This window comes from Sinohyriopsis cumingii, chromosome 16, assembly GCF_028554795.1.
Source record: "Sinohyriopsis cumingii isolate HCF-2022 chromosome 16, ASM2855479v2, whole genome shotgun sequence".
In the NCBI taxonomy this organism is placed as follows: Eukaryota; Metazoa; Mollusca; class Bivalvia; order Unionida; family Unionidae; genus Sinohyriopsis; species Sinohyriopsis cumingii.
The window spans coordinates 84,141,099-84,161,715 of record NC_142976.1 but is presented as its reverse complement, the minus strand read 5'-3'; the positions used below and the strand labels follow the sequence as shown (position 1 = coordinate 84,161,715).

Below are 20,617 nucleotides of genomic sequence, written 5' to 3'. Positions count from 1 at the left end.
TGTTGGTAGGCACTATGAGGGAAAGGGTTAAATCAACAAATGCTCAAGTTTAAAGTGTTCATCATTATTGGCAAATAATGTAACATTTGATCAATAATATATGTACAGTGAAACATCCTTAAACTGTCCCACCTCAAGCCCAGTTTTCTTGGCAAGCTGGACACATATTTTGGTCACACTATGGTGCTTCTCAAATATGAATTTAACCTCAATGAAACAAGTGACCCAGTTTTTGCTGAACCCATCTTTAATTTAGTTAGAAAGTAAAAAACTTTAACACTGAGCTTAATCTAAAAGTGTCAAAGTTGACCTTAACCTAGGATGTGGACAAACAAATGGACACGTAAATGGACATGTAAATGGACATATAAATGGACATGTAAATGGACAAACAAGTGGACACGTAAATGGACATGTAAATGGACACGTAAATGGACATGTAAATGGACATGTAAATGGACATGTAAATGAACATGTAAATGGACAAACAAATGGACACATAAATGGACATGTAAATGGACACGTAAATGGACATGTAAATGGACATGTAAATGGACATATAAATGGACACGTAAATGGACACGTAAATGGACACGTAAATGGACATGTAAATGGACACGTAAATGGACATGTAAATGGACATGTAAATGGACATGTAAATGGACACGTAAATGGACACGTAATTGGACACGTAAATGGACACATAAATGGACATGTAAATGGACACGTAAATGGACATGTAAATGGACATGTAAATGGACATATAAATGGACATGTAAATGGACATGTAAATGGACACGTAAATGGACACGTAAATGGACATGTAAATGGACACGTAAATGGACATGTAAATGGACATGTAAATGGGTGCCAAAGTCATCTCTATTTGTGAGCTTTAGTGAGAGCTCAATCTAGGAAAGTTGTACTGGACTCCACTGTAATCAATGTTAAATAAAAAAAAGTTTTTAATTTTTCTTGTAATTTATACTCATTCTGACACAGATTAGATGACCAACACATGTCAACTTATTAACAGCACCTAATATATCAAATGAGATCATTTTAAAACAAAGGAAAATCTCTAGTGATAATTTCAATATATGTTCCACTATGTCCAAACAATTCAGTTTCTTAATGCTTTATTTGCAATGCTGAGTATTGGAAGTGAAACATGTAAATATACACAAAATAAAGAGAAATCAATCTTATTAAAAGAAATTTATATGTATTTCTTTTCTACAAAAACCACAAACTATCATCATTTGACGCATATATATTAATGTTATAAGCCTTGAGCAAAATTACATTTCAACATTCTACTCTTCTCATTTCAACTCTCGCAAAAATCTAACCTTATTGTTTTAAAGAAATTTTTCCTTCATGAATGAGAAAAGAATATACTTATATGCTTTTTTAGTACATCATAACAAGTTTACCTGTCAGCAATGACTCTGCTGCACTCATGCTTCCACAGGCCCAGTAGAACTTTTGTTGAGTCTACAGTTGAGGACTGGACATTGATCATACCTTGCCAAATACGAGATAAATCTCTCAAGTTGAAGATGTAGTGGAACTTGGCAGGGGTTGGCAACATTTTGACCTGGATGTACAGAATTTACATCAGTTAAATCAATTAATTATTCATACAATCATTAACTATCACATTTCTCAAACTAGAATAAAACACAAAGACAGTCTCTCCCTTAAGCAGTAACTGGGTTACACCTACTTCCATCTGCCTTTAACGCATTCTGGTCCAACATCAAGATCTTTTCTTAGCCATTTTTTCCCCAAGAGCTCAAATTACCTAATTTAAAATATACTGATTACCATTAATAACTAATATGAATTTAAAAAGACAAAAGTTAACTTTTATCTGCATTGACAACAATAATACAAAAAGTAATATCCAAACATACGTCGTTTGCAACTTCACCATTTTAAAAAAAGCTCTCATCAAGAAAGGTCACTTTTTCTCTTCACCCTCTAATAAAAACCTCCAGGCAGAAGCACTCTATTAACTAAAAACTGACGTGGTGATGAGGAGACACTTTTTTCTTTCTGTAGGCACTAGGTTCTAAACTCTTTATATTTTGTCTTCATAACTGACATTTGTTTCTAATGGGGATACCCCTAAATCAAATGGCATTCCTCTTCCAGTTAGATTTAAATGGTTCATTCCTAATGATGAGTGACTTTGATGAGGTTGACAAGTGACTATATGAACCTGCTTTATCAGAATCTTCATCCTAACCTTCTGTCTTTGACAGTGGCAAAAACTAATTTCATCATCTCTGTACAATGAGCTGTCAACCACTTCCAAATGCCATCTGTTTTGTCACATATGAGGTATAAAGAGAACAATGAGAGATCACACTATTCAGTGGTAATTACAATGAGAGATCACACTATTCAATGGTAATTACAATGAGAGATCACACTATTCAATGGTAATTACAATGAGAGATCACACCATTCAATGGTAATTATGATAAAAATGTACTATCTGTAGAACAGTTTAGATTGCTATTGTCACTTTCATCACTAATAGATTTTTGGCATAATGTAAAAAAAAGATGGTGAGTTTAGCAGCAGGGAGGTTCTACAGACCAGACCGTTCCAGCAAAATAAACCTTCCTACGAGAACTTTCTCCGTAGAAGCCTCAGATTACAAAAATAAAACCTTCTACGAAAAACAATTTGCGTAAATTCAACCCTGAGTGCAATTTTTGTGTGCAAATTATATGATTCTGGACAAGGAAAAAATATAATTTTTTTGGGGAGGGGGTGGGAAAATGATTGGGTGTCGATGAAGTTTGGCAAAGAAAAAGCTGCAATTTTATGAGTAAATCTGATCAAGACCGACTCGATACCTACTACGCGGATCATGAAGATTAATCGTGACAAAACCGTGTGGTGTTGCCTGAGCGTGACTGAAGAAATTTTTGAATTTATTTATGTCCATGTCGCCGTTACACCAAGTTTGATGAATATTTCTCAGCGTGTAAGTATCAACGCCATTGAACACTGATAAGATATTACAATTGTCTCTAATAACTTTTGGAATTTGCGTATATCGCTGTGTCACGTAAATCACATCGGTATTCTTGTGTCGGCCACGCGAGAATATCCTAGCTGGGTTAGTTTGTTTATCCAGCATCACATCATCGAAAACAACAAGATTATTAACATCGCCATCTAAACTTTCCACTGATGGAGCTTCATTGATATCTGTGATGAATTCTATTGTTCCTTCTTTAGTATTATCACTAAATTCCTTCAGTACTTGATAACATCTCTGATCATCAACAGATGGCGCAACCAAATACAATTTATCCCATTTTAGCCATCTCATTATCAAATTCAGCAACAGCTGTGTTTTTCCAGATCCTGACGGTCCAATGATTATCATTCTTATCGAATTTGGTAACGCCGCGGTGTGTTTTACTTGCTCGCGTTTCTTTGTGGCCGAAAAATCAATTACATTCATGTTACTAGAATACATGGATCTATATTGTGTTAAGTGTCGCACGCGCACAGATACGATAAATATAATCGAAGTCGTTACGCGCAACAACAGGAATGCAATCAAAGGTGAATGTGAAGTTTGCAAGACAATCAAGTTTAGATTTGTAAAAAAAAAAGTAGAACCGGAGGAGACATCGCAACCTCCTTAACAAATCTGCCTGGAGCTCCTTGGGCGAAATATCCCGGAGAGAAACATTTACCAGGATATAATTACTGCGGACCTGGTACAAGGCTAGATATAAGACTTAACGATAATAATCAACCAAATCCTGGCGAGGATCCAGTAAACGCTATCGATAACGCATGCTACTATCACGATCTTGCATATCGCAGCGGAGATTTACAACAACGACATCTCGCTGATGTGAAGCTAATTCACGCAATAGATGCTATTCCTGATAAAAATTTCAAAGAGAAATTGGCAACTTGGTTAATAAAAGGCGCGATGAAAGGTAAATTAGTACTAGGTGCTGGTAATTTATAATGGAGCAAATATATTATTCTCCGCGAGGATTTTGGCGAGGAAAATCAGCAATTGCCAAACTTGCTAAGGCAGCAAAAGTAAAGCAATCTGTCGCTGAATCGTGGCTATCGAGACAAGCAGTCTGGCAAATTTATCTTCCTCCGCCTAAGAAAATATCATATGCGAGTTTCTCTGTCAGTGTCCCTAATGAAGTCCATCAGGCTGATTTAATGTTTCTTCCTTACGATACCGTTGACGGCGTCACATACAAATATGTTCTGACAGTCGTTGATATTGCTAGCAGATACAAGGAAGCAGAACCATTATCAAATAAAACAGCAACAGAAGTTTCAAAGGCATTTGAGAAAATTTACTCGCGATCTCCGTTAACATGGCCGAAACTTCTTCAGATTGATCCAGGACGAGAATTCCTCGGTGCGGTTACTTCACTGATGAAAAAGAATAATGTTAAAATCCGTCGCGGTATTGTAGGTGTTCATCACAATCAAGCTATCGTTGAGAGATTCAACAAAACACTAGCAGAAAGATTATTCGGATATCAGTACGCGAGAGAATTTATCCAAGATAAACGATCTCACGATTGGGTAACAAGATTACCTCACGTGATTAACGCACTAAATAACGAAGTAACACGAACAATATCAATGAAGCCCGCAACTGCAATTACAAAACCATATATACCCCTAAAGCGAGATTCCACAATTCCGCCTGTGCTAGGTAGCGTCATAGTCAGATATTTATATAAGGAAGGAGAAGCCGAGGGAGGAAGAAAAAGAGCAACTGATCCAACCTGGAGCGTTACAACACATAAAATATCAGCTGTAACAAGATCGTCAGGAAGACCAGCAATTTATTTCTTAGATTCACTAGCACCACAACGAGGATTTACCAAGGAGGAATTACAAATAATACCGAAGGATACTCAATTACCGCCATCGTCGTTAATGTGAAATTTAATTCTACCTAACTGAGATAATTTTCTTACTCGAGACACGGCTAGATAAACTAAATTTGACCAGGAAATTCTATCATCGACGATCCAAACTTGGCCATGTACAGTCAATCCCTGCGATGAATGTATCGTTGTTGCGTATCCGAGTTTCCATGGTGATCTTTCCGCGTTTATCGCATCATTGACAAGATTAATATCAACGAAAATAATATCATTCAAAACTAATATTTTTTCTTCTCCGCATGGCAAAGTAACATTAATATTTTGTTTCCTGGTATCAGCGGGCCTATAACACAACGGTACCTGCAATGTTGGAAATTTCTCACAATGAAGCTTGAATAACATTTCCTGAATAGCATCGCGAATAATTTTTCTACTAGCAACAATCAGATGATCTGGACGCCACAAGGTTAGAAAATTATCCATCGAAGTCTCGTTGATTATTTTTCTCATCACATCACATTGAAACTTATTAGGTTGCAACCGAATCATTTTTTTAAACTCGGTCAGTAAAATATCATCGGATCTATAATCAGCATCGATTTCTTCATAATAATCAACGAAGTTCCTGAGCCATTCATGTGGAGATTCGCCATCAATAGGATCTGGCTGACCATGATCTCCGCACATTATCACAGCGGTGTTTTTCTCCTCCAACCAACCCAGGAATGATTTTAACACAACTAAATTTACTGTACAAATTTCATCAAATATTATGATTTTGTTGATATATTTGTTTCCCATGCGAGCCGAATCCCATAATCCACCGCTGTACTTGAAATAACTATGATACGTGCAAGAATCAACCCCGCGTTGCTTTATTTCTCTCGCTAATCTGTGAGTCGGAGTCAACACGATCATATCAGATTTTGAAAATAAATTTATCGCTCTTGTTGTTTTACCGCTACCGCCAGGACCGTTCATGTAGACAAATTTACTTCGTGAAATCGGATCAAACGCAGATGCGGCCGTTGATACTTCATCGTATTTATCTCGATGAAACTTATCGCAATCTTCGACATCGGCGTCTTCGCAATAATCTAGAATATCCTCGTTTTTTATTCTCCAAGTTCCCCAGGAACCATCGGTGATTAAATTTTCTAGCCTACATTGATATTTTTTATCGATATAAAACGAATCCGTTGCAACCCTTACCGCGATATCGGCAAATTTATTTATCATTGATAGCAGATTGATACTTACATAGGCGAGCATTGATGATCTCAAATGAGTATACTGCGCGGATTCTCCATCGAGATAAGTGATCACGGTACCCAACTTCGTTCCATCAATAATAATATTTTCTCTGTTGCAAAATATTCCACGCGATACTGTATCAGCAATAATAAAATCCATCTCGGCATCATTGATAAATAACCTAGCGTGGCGATGTTTATGATCAACTGATCCTCCTTGAGTAAATTTACCAATTATTTTTCTTCCAATATCTTTCGCATTTTCACAATCTGTCGGCAACCACACCTCGGTCTGTTTCCTATATGATATAATCGCCTCGCTCACCGTCAACGATATTAACATCGACGAATCCAGCATATATCTCAACAATACCGTAGGGACCCATCTTCGCTGAGATAAATGCCGACCAAACCAAATATAGCAAATCTTATGCAAATTTTCAGCAAGTTCGAATGAAGTAACATGAGCGAATCCTGTCATGACAAAATCAGGTAACGGTCCGTTAATTGCCACTCTCGTCATCTCGTTGGTTGGATGACCAAATTTAGCAAAGTAATCTGCACAATCGCCATATCCGAGGAAACTTCCAGGATAACATGCGCTCATATCAACAGAAATCATATCTTCGAAATAATACTTGGTATTCCATAATCCTCCATGGCCGTATTCGATACAACTAAGTTGAATATCATTGAGAAATTCATTCCTTGTAGGTTTCCACGAATTTCTCTCTCTGGCAGCGTGAGCGGCAACAGACGGAACAGTAAAACAATTTGTCAGCAACTGATCTGAATTTGACGAATACTTCTCCGCGATATTTTTCATCGAATCATGTAATATTTCATCACGGTAAATATCTCCGCGTGGTAAAATAAACTGATCGTATCTTTCTTCGCTAGAAAATAACCAGACTGATATTGGATCGGACTTGGCTAATAGTTTGATATACCTGAACATGGCATCGGAATTGTCTTTCCCAGATTCCACGGGATAAAACTTAACAACACGATCTCGAGGAAATATCATTACCGACTGCGACCACGCGTGCGAATTATGATCAACAATTTCGATTGGTGTTCCTCGAGAACTATACGGTGATGAATATAATATTTCTCCCGATAATGTTTTTACCGTGATAGGAAATTTAAGTTTCTTGCTTAACGCAGCAACATCGTCAATCGATGCGCCATCAACAACCGTCTTTGCCCACGTGTTAATTTTATCCAATCTCAATTGAGTCAAGCCAGATCCTCGACGGGCATTCCTCATATGCTCGATAACTCGCTCAGCCACGCAGTTTATCATCGGTGATTCTTTCATCGCAGGTAGATTTTTTACATCAGGATTATTATTCAGCCGATAAATTCCATAAACAACAGCACTAGAAGGATAAGCTCTAGCATAATAAGGACCATCAATTCCCAATAATAATCCCGGCTTCGAATTTTTATCAAAAACGACATTTTTCTTACCGCCACGTACTGGATCTCGTTTATCGCGAATAATCCAAGTGTCATCGGGCATTTGTGTAATAAATTTTATTCCAAAGATAAATCGCTCTTCCTTGTGTTCAGATTTTATATGCTCAATTATCTTTTTCGCTCGCTCTAGATTCATCGTAGCATTAACGAAGTTAGTTTTCCACGTCGACCAGGTATGAATCGCTCCATCATCGAAAAATTCTTTCTTAGCACGATCAACTTCAGGAATGATAAATTCTGCCTCATCAAGATCAAATATATCCATTATTATATTTTAGACAAATGTTTAAATTATAATGAAGCAATGCGCGTGGATAATAGTCGGATCAACAAAAACATGTGACAAATCCTGCAGAGGTGAATACTGTGGCGCTCATATATACGAAATTCGACGAGGTAACAAAGGACCACAGCGATGTTTAGTTTGCCAAGTTGGCATTCGAGGAAAGACACGATTATGTTTCTCCTGTGGAGGGAAAAAATATCGTGAATTATGTCGATATTACAAAAAAAAATCTTCCTCGGTGATAAAATGTGAAGAAGATTATATTAATCGATTTAAGGCAAATTTCGATTTAAACAAATGGAATATTGTATATGGAAACAAAATCAACGATTCCTGCAATGAAAATCACGAGCGAGTATAGATCTCATCCAACAATCAGTGGATACGAGGCATCATCGGATGGTACTGTCAGACACATCAAAACAAAGAGGTGTGTTGGTAAAGTCAATAAATACGGTTATCTCAGATTTACCATCACCAAAAATAAAAAAACAATAAATTACACAATTCATCGGTTCGTATTCGAATGCTTTCATGGACCAATAGAAATCGGACTTGTCATCGACCACATTGACGGTAATAAACTTAATAATGAATCTTCCAATCTGCGCGCAATCACTCAGAGCGAAAATTGCATTTTCGGTAATTCTGGTAAATATCCGAAGTATGCCAGGGCTGTCAAATCGATAAATCAAGCAACAGGTGAAGAACTTGCATTTGAGTCGACAAGCGCCGCTGCTAAATATTATAATATTAGTTCACACTCGATACAATTTGTGGCAGAAGGAAAAACCAACGCAACGTTTTCCTACAATCTCGGTGTTTGGCTCAAATTTTCTTATATCCGAATAATACCGGATTCGGAAATCGATGAGGAATAATTGAAGATTTACAAAATTAATATAATGAATGAGGAAACTATAAACGATATCATTGGAGCCATCGATGATCTGAAGAAAAAAATAAATCTTCCATCGGATCTTGACACGAATAAAATCAGATCAGAATTCGAGACGATTGTTCAAGGAAAACTCGAATATAAATACACGCTGCCGTCAGAATATAAATTAATAAAGAAAATCCAAATTGCGATGTATCAATCACTTGCTACAGTCAGCGATGATCGCATCGAGGATTTTGTTAAATTATCGATGTTGGTAGAAAACGCTAGATTGATTTTATCAGACGCGTATGAATCACGAAAAATTACAAGTTCGCGTGTCAGACAGTTGAAAAAACTTGTCGATGAAAACAAAATTAGGGAATCTTCCGATTCCTAATTCCACAAAACAAAAAAAAACAAAAATTAAAAAAATATATTAATTTTGAAAATTTCCCTGGATTTTATTTATTTTTTTCGCTTATTTTTCCCACGGATACAGATTCAAGAATCAAAGATTCTCACGATTTCACTAGCAAATTGATACTTACAGTTTCTCCTCGTATATCAAGTAAATTTCCTTTCTGATCCGTTAGTTTGAAATTTATTCTTGTCAATAATCGATTATGACATCGCAGGTAAAACGGATTCATTGGTTCCTTGATTATCAAATAACCAGGAGATGCGCTAGGTGAAAATGAGTACAATACAAATCCCTGATTCGCTTGATTCGACACTGACGAATCAACATTATAACTACCCTCGACAACATCCGCGTGAAGATAAATCGCGATAACTTCCGTTATATTAACGATATCCGGCGATATATGTCGTCCACCTTTGTCAGGATCGTTATTGTGTTTAAGAATCAATTCTGAATGTATTTTTTTGGTCCATGCGGCATGTAATTTCGGAAATAAATCATCAATGGTATCAGTGACGGATTTTCTCATCGCATCAAAATCAGAATTGGGAAATTTGAAATTTGGCAGTGTTTCCTCGGTTAATTCAAATACTCTCATGAATTTTTGTTTCTCACCCGAGTTCTTGATCAACTCGAATTTGCTAATAGGGAGAACATAGTCGGCAATTGATATATCGTCGACTATCGCCCGAATAAACATATCATGATAATATTCAATATCATTCGCAAGTTGATTTAAAATTTTCACGTGTTTTATAATTTCGCTACATGAACCAGATTTATTTAGGATGCATTCATGAAATGATCCGCGCAATAAATTTAATTGTAATTCGTGTTCTTGAATAAACTCGTCTAGTGTTCTTCTTACCAAGATACCGTCTATGGGGGCTATTATCCTGTTAATGTGGGTAGCGTCGAAGATTTTCACATCTGGGGGGATTTTAGGAAGAAGCAGCCATGAGAGAATTCTTTCGTTAATAAAAGTGAAAGCGAACATTACTAGGTTAAATTTGTGGTTATTCATGAGATTGATGGCGCTGTGGATCAAAGGTTTGTGTTTGATATCTCCATACCATCCTTCGTTGGTTGTAAAATCTTCCTTTTTTGGTTCCGGTAGTTCTGGAAGGGTTTCATCATACCAACCTGGAATAATAACATCCGATTTCTTTGGTTTTATCAGAGGTGCGACCTCGGGCCAACCTAATATATTTCTGATCGATGATTGGTAAATATCTACCACGTACGGTGATTTCACTTCTATCATTGACGATAGTGTTGGATCATGTGAAGATATCTTTATTCCCGGAGTAGCATCGCCGGTTAAATTTGATATTCTGGTAGTAAACTCATTATTCAGCTGATCAATTTCGTAACTACCGGTTGGTATACCAACGACGATCCAATCGGGTGTTCCATCGGGTTTATTTTTATTTGCAAAAACAAGTGAATTATTTGACATCAAATTACCGAATGACGCCGATCTAACATTAGGCCAGCTGTTGTAGACGCGCAATTGTGTTAATGCAATTTCATTAACGCTAATTGGTGTTGAAAAATTAATACTAAACTCGGGTTTCGTTGAACTTAGCGATATTAACGTTGTTGTCGGCGGTGTCGTGTTTGTCACGATCTGGGCTAACTCGGACATTATTAATATTCATTTGTTCAATCTCCGAGTAAATACTAATCATTGAAGAAAATTCTAGATCGGATATAATACCATCGTTGAGACTTTCAGAAAGTAACAATGATAACTTCGAGTACGCGTCATTTACCTTAGTTAGTTTATTTTTGTACAAAGATAACTTTTCACTTGTGCACGAGGATATTTTTTTTGCGATAATATTTAAAACACCGGCAATTGTTGTTGTTGACGAGATTATTATTGTTGCTACAATTGGCGCTATCATTGTTACCGCGGATAAAATTATTCCTGCACCAGCGACCACAGCAGATACCGCGTACACTGCAACATCAATGATAACTAATTTGCGCTGGTATTTATTTATTTTTATCTGATAATCGTCAAGTTGTTTTCGCAACGAATCCTGCCATGATCGCGCCTGATTGTAGCGGTAATCCGATGCGGTCATTATTAGTTATTTATTTGATTAATTCCTGGTAATTTCCTACTTTGATAGTTACCGTCTCATCAATTTCATCTGGAACACCAACTGTTTCCAATCCCGACAAAAATTCGAAAACTATACTATAACCAAACGGTCCCATATTGGTTCTATCTGGTGGTTCCAGCACAAATGTAGTCTCGTAACCTGTGTACATAACATAATTAAAATTTTCACCAAAAATTTTACCACCTGCGGCTTTTATTTTAAAACCTACCGGAGATTGAATAAATATTCGATAATATCCACTAATTGGCGGTTTAAATTTAAATGTGTTATTCACGGGTGTCCACCATGCCTCTTTTCGTACCTCTACCACAAGTGGCACACTGCAGGTAAGATTTTTTGTTTCTACTTCCTCTGGTATCGAAATTCGCGATAATCTTTCAAGGTTCATTGATGATATTTTTGTGTTGATATTGTTAATTTTTGTGGTTGTTTCGATAATTTCCTTACCTAATTGCTTTACGTCAGTGGCGTGACCAGTTTTATCGACGGATTGGTCAATCTTTGCTGTTGCAGCAAGAAGTTTCGTGTTTAAATCTCGAATTTTTTCGTCGTACATTGATGTATCGACCTTTTGACGCGCTAATTCACGTACCACGTTAATTTCATCGTTGATGGATTTTATTTGTACTTGCATCGCGTTAATCCCCCTGGTAAATTCAGGAACAACAACATTACCGAGTTTAATAATTTCCTCGTTGATTTTTTTGTTGAGATCGTCGATCGATGGTTTCTGACCAATCGAGATATTTACTTCGTTAATTTCGGCAAGAATATTAGTAATTTCCTCGTTGATTTTTTTTATTTTTTTGTTGAGATCGTCGATTGATGTTTTATCGATTTTCTGACTCATCGAGATATTTACTTCGTTAATTTCGGCAAGAATATTAGTAATTTCCTCGTTGATTTTTTTTATTTTCTCGCTAAGATCGTCATGTGATGCTTGATCGGCTTTTTTATCTGATACGGAGGAAGTATCACTGGATGTTTTTATATTCTCGTCAAATTTTTTGCTAAATTTATCTAAAACATCGTCAAGTTTTTTAAGGTCGTTATTTAGCCTATTAAGTCTTTTTGTCATTCTATCCTGAAGATCGTCGTGTAATGCTTTATCGGCCTTCAGGGGTAACTTCGCTATAATATCGGCGATATCAGCAATAGATTTTAATACCATCTCCGATTGGCGAGTAAATTGACTAATGTGATCGCGGTATTCGTCTCGCTTGATTATATCAGTTATTTTAACGTTGCTAGTTTGTAATCGCCCTTCGGTATTTTGAAAAACAGCAACTTCGCCAGGATCCACCTCTGACAGCGATAAAAGATTGTTAATATCGCTCTTGGTTGCGAATTTTGATGTATCGATGTCGACTGCTCCCTTTTTTTCTTTTCTGAAGAGAGATCTACCGTAAATGTCAACCATGATATTTATCTACGGTATATTCAAATAAAATTTTGCGATAAGGATTGGATGATTTTGAAATTGCATCAAGGACGTTAATTGACTCTGGACCGCATATTGGTGGATCTGCTAATGTTTGTGTTGGAAGCGTTGAATACCAAACCGGAAGTTTTAGTTTTGACACATATTTGATAAATTCGTTTGGTGGTGCTAATCCATATGAGTCGAAGTAAATGATTTCGCGAGGATTAATCGCGTAAGCAACCCAGTGAGTGCCAGGACCAGAATTTTTATCGAGGTTTATTATTCCTGTCTCGGTAGGATTTGGTTTATCCGGTAGTTGATCTCGCATAAATACGCCTCTGAAAAATTTTATTTTCTTTTTTTTTGCTTCACTGATTAAATCTAAATTTGAGGCTGGTAGGCTCGACTTAGACCGGATCCGTACGGGGGTCGTCTTAGGTAAAGACCTGATCCTTGTTGCGGTTGCATCAATTTTGTGAGAAGAGGGAGAAGAGGGAATATCCCTCCCTTTTTTTTGCGATATCTTCCTCCGACGACCTTCCTTCCTAATGCGGAACCCATCCCACCAAGTGCACCTAATCCTACTGCCTTTGCAATCATGGGGGCCGCCGCAGCTATTAATCCTGGAATAGCGGCGAATAAAGGAAAAATACCACCTACTTTGATCATATCTCTGATTGCTCCTATTGAGAGATTCAGACGAATACCAGTATTTGCTGATCTGGCTCTGGTGAAATGTCCGTGTTGATTTTTGGTTAACGATAGTTTGTTAGGTCCACCGTGAAGTTGATTACTTTTTAAGGTTAAACTTAAGCCGTGTCGCGCTGCTGTTGCTGCCTGAAGGTTTTTTATCTGACCTGGGGTCAGAGTTACACTAACGTGATCGTATGGCATATTAATAATCACTTTATCTAAATTTAGAATTTATCACATGTTTTCTACGGGCGCGTCGATGACTCTCATTCTACCACTGATGCCTTCCAGGATCATCGTTCTATCACTAAGAATAACCGCGATTGCTCTTGCTGGTCCTCCTGTGTTAATTCTGGCTTTGAAATGAATATCGACAACCGACTGCTTTACCAAATCAAGATGTTCCAGGGAAAAATAATAGATAGGATAGAGTGTATTAAAATCTAGTTGTGATATTTGCAATCCGGTATCAATATTTTGATCGCGTCCCATAAAACTTAGTAATCGATGATATGCACGTGCCGTAGAATTGGTGGCATAATCGATGGCTATTTCCTCGGATGGCTCTTGTTGGCCGTTTATTCTCAACGATACGTTTGTTGCCCCAAATCGATCAAATATCATGTGACTATGCAGTTGATCATTTCTATCTACAGATTGAAGGGCAACAAAGATATGTCTAGGTGCGGAAGAACCTTGTTGTGAAGCAATTCGCCAGGTAAATATTCCGTTAATATCAATATCGTAGGAGTCAGTCATAGTTGTCAGCCAGGACATAACGGATTTTCCACCTTGATTCATAAATGATAATAATTTTTCTTCTATGATCATCGATGGTGTTATTGCTGGCATCCACAAGGTAATTCTTTCAAGGACAACTTTGCCGATATCAAGGGGATCTGCACTTGCACCTCGCCAGATGGCTCTGTCATCATTGACATCTCGAACGAAAGATATCGTATGCTTCGCTCCGTAAATAACTTTTCTGAAATGTCTGCAAAATCCAAAAATATGAGATAACGGAATTGCGCAGGAAAATCTTAAACTCGGACCAACCAACATAAGTTTTCGCGTGGCAAATCCGAGATTGTAATTGTCATTGACGCCAGTTATTAAAGCCATCTGGGTGGCTGGATTATCACCAGCTGCATTCATTGGTATAGCGACGTTATACCGATTATGTTCAGCTTCATTAGAATTATCCTTGGCAAACATCATACTAGGACCGGCTGATCTGGTAAAATCATCCGAGTATCTTGCTAGTCCTATGATCGTCGTTGCTATATCAACATTATTCGTGATTGACTCAATCTCTTTTCCATCGATCATGTAAGTGGCACTCTTGAATAATGACATAATGCCGTTATTGACAAATCCAACTTTAAAATCTGCTCCAAAGTTGGTATCGTTGGCTCTAACAATTTTACCAACAAATTCGATATACGCCTCAGATGGAAGAAAATATCTTGTTGTATCGTGGACTTGAATTTCCTTCCGATTTCTTGAATCTGGCTCAACTACCTCGTACGAGAAATACTGAAAATCTCGCACTGATGTATCCCTACCTACTGGTTCATCCATGTCAAATACTTCATTTGACACTTGTGCGAACATTTATTATTAATAATATCGTCTAAAACGAAGACCACTACCTGAAACAAAACTTGTATTTGCTAAATTTGTCCTAGCAACATTCTGCGCTAGATTTGTATTAGCAACTTCCTGCGCTAGATTTGTTATAGCAGCTTCCTGTGCTAGATCATTTATTTTTTTATTTGCCGCATCATTTATGGCCTTACTGACTTCAGGTGGCATTTCGCTGGTAATGGGTAATTTGACGGGTTGCTTTTTACGTACTAAATTTAATATTTTATCTTTGATAGCGTTGAAGCCTTTACTAGCTAAATTACCGATACCAGAAATGGCAGTCTCGCCGATCTTTCCTATTGCTTTCAACCCAAATTGCTTAATCACGGGTCCAATTTTAGGTATTACTCGCGTGACAAGACTTCCAATGATATCACCGAATCCATTACCGTGGATATATTTGTACACGGGCAATCGAGAGTTAACTACGCGGACCTGTCTTGGTCTGCGCTGATATTTGTGAACAATCATGTTATTTCAATTGTGTTATTTTAATCGATAAGCTCATCGACGAGTTTCTTGTAAATGTGAGAATCAATAATACCACCACGAAATAATCGCTGACAAATATCTGAGGCTTCGTTGATTATTTCACGAGAGTTATTTCCAGCTCGTTTTCCTCCGATTAATACTTCGAGGCGAGATACGTCGTTGACAACACTGTCAGGACAGATGGTATATCCACTTCCTGTTTTGGGTTCATCTTCAGGTTCATCTTCAGGTGCATCTTCAGGTTCATCTTCAAGTTCTTCGGGCGATTTTGATATTTCTTCCTGATCTAATTGTCTTATTTCTCTTGTAAAATTTTTGTAATCGGGATCTTCGATATCAATAGGTTTTCCCACAGAAGCAAAATACACAGTGGGTATCCATTGGTCCCTTGACATTTTTAAATCACGATGTTTTGTTTTCAAATAATTTTCTGGTTCCATAAAACCAAATCTAACAATTTGAATTAATTTATCTTCGTCACTAAATTTTTCAAGAGCATCACGGGTAAAATATCTTGATGGCATGATTCTTTTTTGTCCAATTTTTGTAAATTCGGATTCAACTTTCTCTGGTTCGGGTTCAACTTTGTGAAATGAAGGCAAAGATAGCGATAATGGTTTAGATTTGTATATCTTTTCATAATTACCTACCAAAAGAATAAATTTAGTATATTCTGGATCATTAAATTTAACTACTTTGACATTCTTGTATGCATAATATACCCACCTTATCCAATTTGTGTATGTTACTCTCTCGGATTGACCCGGTTTCATCAGTTTTTTTCGTCTGTTTTTCTCAAAATTTTCCACAGTAAATTTTACAACCTCATCCGGATTCATTGATTTTATTCTTGCGATAGTTTCATCGGTAAATTTATCGGAACCCGAAATTTTTATTTTTTCACTTTGAGGTTGTTCTTGCGGCAATTGTTCTTGTTGTTCTTGTGCTTGTGCTTGTGCTTGTGCTTGCGCTTGCGCTTGTATTCGTGTTTGTTCTTGTTCGTGTCGAATTTGCTCAAGTTGACCCGGAACCACTTGGGTATGTTGCTCAATATCTCTCGTCATGGGAATAAGCCCAAGATCTTTAAGTTCCTTATCCTTTTGTTGTTTGCCATATGCGACTTGTTCGATAACTCCAGTGACTGGACTCAACCATTTTGACGATACCTCACCAATATGATATTGTGAATCATCATACTCACGAACTTTTTTCTTAAATAATTTTTTTGTCGGAATGAGTTTCCTTACTGCCGCTAATTCTTCTCGTGTTAATCTTGCAGAATGAGGCTCTCCAACTGTGCTAGTTTTTCGACTCATCTTATTTTCAATGATATTGTTTTATTGTGAAGTAAAATTAGCATTTGCAGCTTTTTCTTTGCCAAACTTCATCGACACCCAATCATTTTCCCACCCCCTCCCCAAAAAAATTATATTTTTTCCTTGTCCAGAATCATATAATTTGCACACAAAAATTGCACTCAGGGTTGAATTTACGCAAATTGTTTTTCGTAGAAGGCTTTATTTTTGTAATCTGAGGCTTCTACGGAGAAAGTTCTCGTAGGAAGGTTTATTTTGCTGGAACGGTCTGGTCTGTAGAACCTCCCTGCTGCTTGAGTTTTGTATTTCATAGAGTCCTAATTATTCACATTTCTTGATTGATCCAGAAGTTTCATAAGCCTAAAATTCACAGAGTGATCACTCATTCTAATACTTTTACAAGAAATTATAAAAACAGCATGTGTTGCCAAATAATGACATATATATAGCATGTAACATTATTAAAGCATAAAGTGATTTGAAATTTGACCATATTTGTTTCACATCCAGAACTGTGTTATACTGAGATAAATAGCATATAGTATTACTACTGCATAAAGTGATTTGATATTTGACCATACTTGTGTCACATCAAGAACTGTGTTATACTGAGGTATATAGCACATAGTATTACTACTGCACAAAAGGATTTGATATTTGACCATACTTGTGTCATATCAAGAACTGTGTTGTACTGAGAGACAACTTATAATGGAGGACTACTGTACTTCTTCACTGCAAATCTAGAGCTCCCACTTCAGGGTCATGCTACCTATATCATATAGCAGACAATAACTGTGTACAAATGAAGAAGTTTACCTTTGTGAGCTGCCAAAGCCGTCTTGTAATTGGCACCAGCCTGGATACCAGATCTCGGACATCTGATTTGAAGGATCTTTCTGCACAGTAGTGCCCAGTTCCTATCACTGTGAAGATCTTGTCAATGGAAGAGTTGGATGGCAGGGTGCAGTTGTAAATAACAAACTGTCTCTTCAGACGTTGTGGAATGTCATTACGACCTCCACCTGGATGAATCATGGCAGCCAGAAACTGAAGAAAAGAAACAAACAGATATAAAAATAAATTTCTAATCTATTTGCATTATGGGAAAGGTTTTAATGACCATATGTGATCATATCAAATGTGTGCCCAACTGAAAACTTAACAGAACCTGATCTGCCATTGTATAATGTGCCAGAAGATCATGGTGCTGTTATTCTTATTGATAATTTCAAAAAAAGAGTACAGACCCAGAAAAGTTGGCACTATATGATACAGAAGATCTGAGCCTACATAGTTCACAGACAGTTCATTATATGGCACATCTGGCTCCACATAGTTAATGGAGGGTGGATCATGATACAAGAAAAATAGGTGAACATGGTTCACAATTGGCACATTATGATACAGCTGATCAGGCTCAGCACAGATGGCACACATAATGATACAGCAGATCTGGGTCAACACAGTTCATGGATGGCACACATAATGCTATAGCAGATCTGGGTCAACACAGTTCCACATAGCACACATAATGATATAGCAGATCTGGGTCAACACAGTTTACAGATGACACACCTAATGATATAGTAGATCTGGGTCAACACAGTTCACAGATTTCACACATAATGATATAGCAGATCTGGGTCAACACAGTTCACAGATGGCACACATAATGATATAGCAGATCTGGGTCAACACAGTTCACGAATGGCACATATAATGATACAGCAGATCTGGGTCAACAAAGTTCATGGATGGCACACATAATGATATAGCAGATCTGGGTCAGAATAGTTCACAGATGGCACACATAATGATACAGCAGATCTGGGTCATCACAGCTTGCAGCTGACAGCATGCTATATACATGGACAAATTGAGTATACAAAATAAGTAAGTATTTTCTGCTGCACAGGTACAATGCTCTTTGAGATGGTGGAACATGAAAAACCCTTAGAAATCATAGACACCTGTAGATGAGAAATTTGCGTTGCAACACATGTAACACCTGATGTGGAAATGACAGTGGTGGTCAGAAGGTCACACAATTCAAAGTACTTATTTTCTCAGTAATAAAAAATCCACCAGTTTCATTTTGTGAAAGAATCTAAGATCAAAATACAACTAAATGGTGTCAAATTTGTATGCATTGATAAAGTATAGATCCATACTCATTATTTTCATATATACTAATCAAAATGCCTTATATAAAATGACCAGACCTCACTCTGAAAAGTTTTAACACATTAAACTGGGTGTCCTTCTGAGTTCCAATTTCACGTCCCCATGAGGGATACTCATATTTTGCTAAAAACTATGGATATACATGCACATCACTTATAACTACTAAGGGTATATAGGAGATGTTTATTTACACCAGCATGGTTTACTTATTTGTCTACATTGTGTAGTTAAATGGGGGAAAATCATCACAAAAGTCAACAGCTATTGGTACCATACTGTTTGTTTCTTAATTGCCTATTTATAACCACATCAGTAGTTCAGCTGGAAATTTCAGACTGTTTAAATGACCGCTCCAATGGCCTAGTGGTTAGAGCATCTGCCTCAGATGCATGAGGTCGTGGGTTCGATCCCCAGCTGAATCATACCAAAGACTTATAAAAATGGTACATACGGCTGCCTCACTTGGCATTCAGCATTAAGAGGTTAGTGTTTAGACTGGTCAGCATGGTGTCAGGATAATGTGACTGGGTGGGACATCATGCTACATGTCTGTGGCATGATGCCCCAGTGCTAGACATCACTATAAACTGCCACACTGTAAGGCACCCTAGCGATATGACTGACAAATTGTTAAAGCTACATTAAAAATCCAAATCACACACACACACACACACACACTGTTTAAATGTGGGTTTGTTCTGCAAAATGTGTGATTTTGGATTTTTTAATGTAGCGGGAGGTCGTGGGTTCGATCCCCGGTCGTGTTCTGCAAAAGCATTCCAGGGTCAGTACTAGAATATTAAATACAATAAATTCATTTATGATATCTTAGATTTACTTTAAAATGGTACAATATATAAAAAATAACACAGGGAAAGAATTCCAACAATTCAATTTTTATAATGCCAAACTACTGGCTTGACCATTACATTTGAAAGATATATCTTACAAGCATTAAGAAATTTCCAGACAGTACAAGAGTTTTGTTGAGCAGATGAACTTCCACCAAGTGAAATACATGTTGTTTGTGTAAACTCAATCAAGAATCTTTTGAAGATATACCAACTTTTTCAAAATATTTGGATTTCATAACAAAATTTGAGCCTCCATTTTAAAAATGTCCACCTTTTTACCCATATCTTCTATTTTATATATTCTTTAATTTTAGCATATATACCCTTGTATCTTTCATGTTTAAAAATTTATTCATGAAGTTTTTCTTCCTAAAGGTTTTAGATAGTTTTACCTTTATATTTTAAAAACTAAATTTGTAATATGTGCTATATGGCTAGGATTGTATGGGAGATCAGTGGTTAGGATACTAGACTCACAACTGGAATGGTGCAGGTTTGAATCCTACCCAAACAGACTGTGGCAGCCACTGTTATGTATCTCTGGGCAAGACCCTTCTTGCAACTAGCTCAGTATGATATAACATTGTAAGTAGTGATATGCTTTTAAACCCCAGTCACCAATCAATCCATCCTTTAAC

General features: G+C 37.0%; 1 protein-coding gene across 4 annotated transcripts in view; it reads right to left on the bottom strand.

The window, feature by feature from the left end:
- Positions 1-20,617, bottom strand: part of LOC149780919 (dynein axonemal heavy chain 5-like) — a 199,854-nt gene that overhangs the window by 61,109 nt on the left and 118,128 nt on the right. For all 4 annotated transcript variants that reach the window (XM_089938013.1, XM_089938014.1, XM_089938017.1 and 1 more), the window contains 2 exons: positions 17,758-17,988; positions 1,437-1,600 (listed from right to left, as the gene is read on the bottom strand). In XM_089938013.1, the coding sequence (XP_089794139.1) occupies positions 1,437-1,600; positions 17,758-17,988 (395 nt within the window). The remainder of the gene's footprint in view (positions 1-1,436; positions 1,601-17,757; positions 17,989-20,617) is intronic.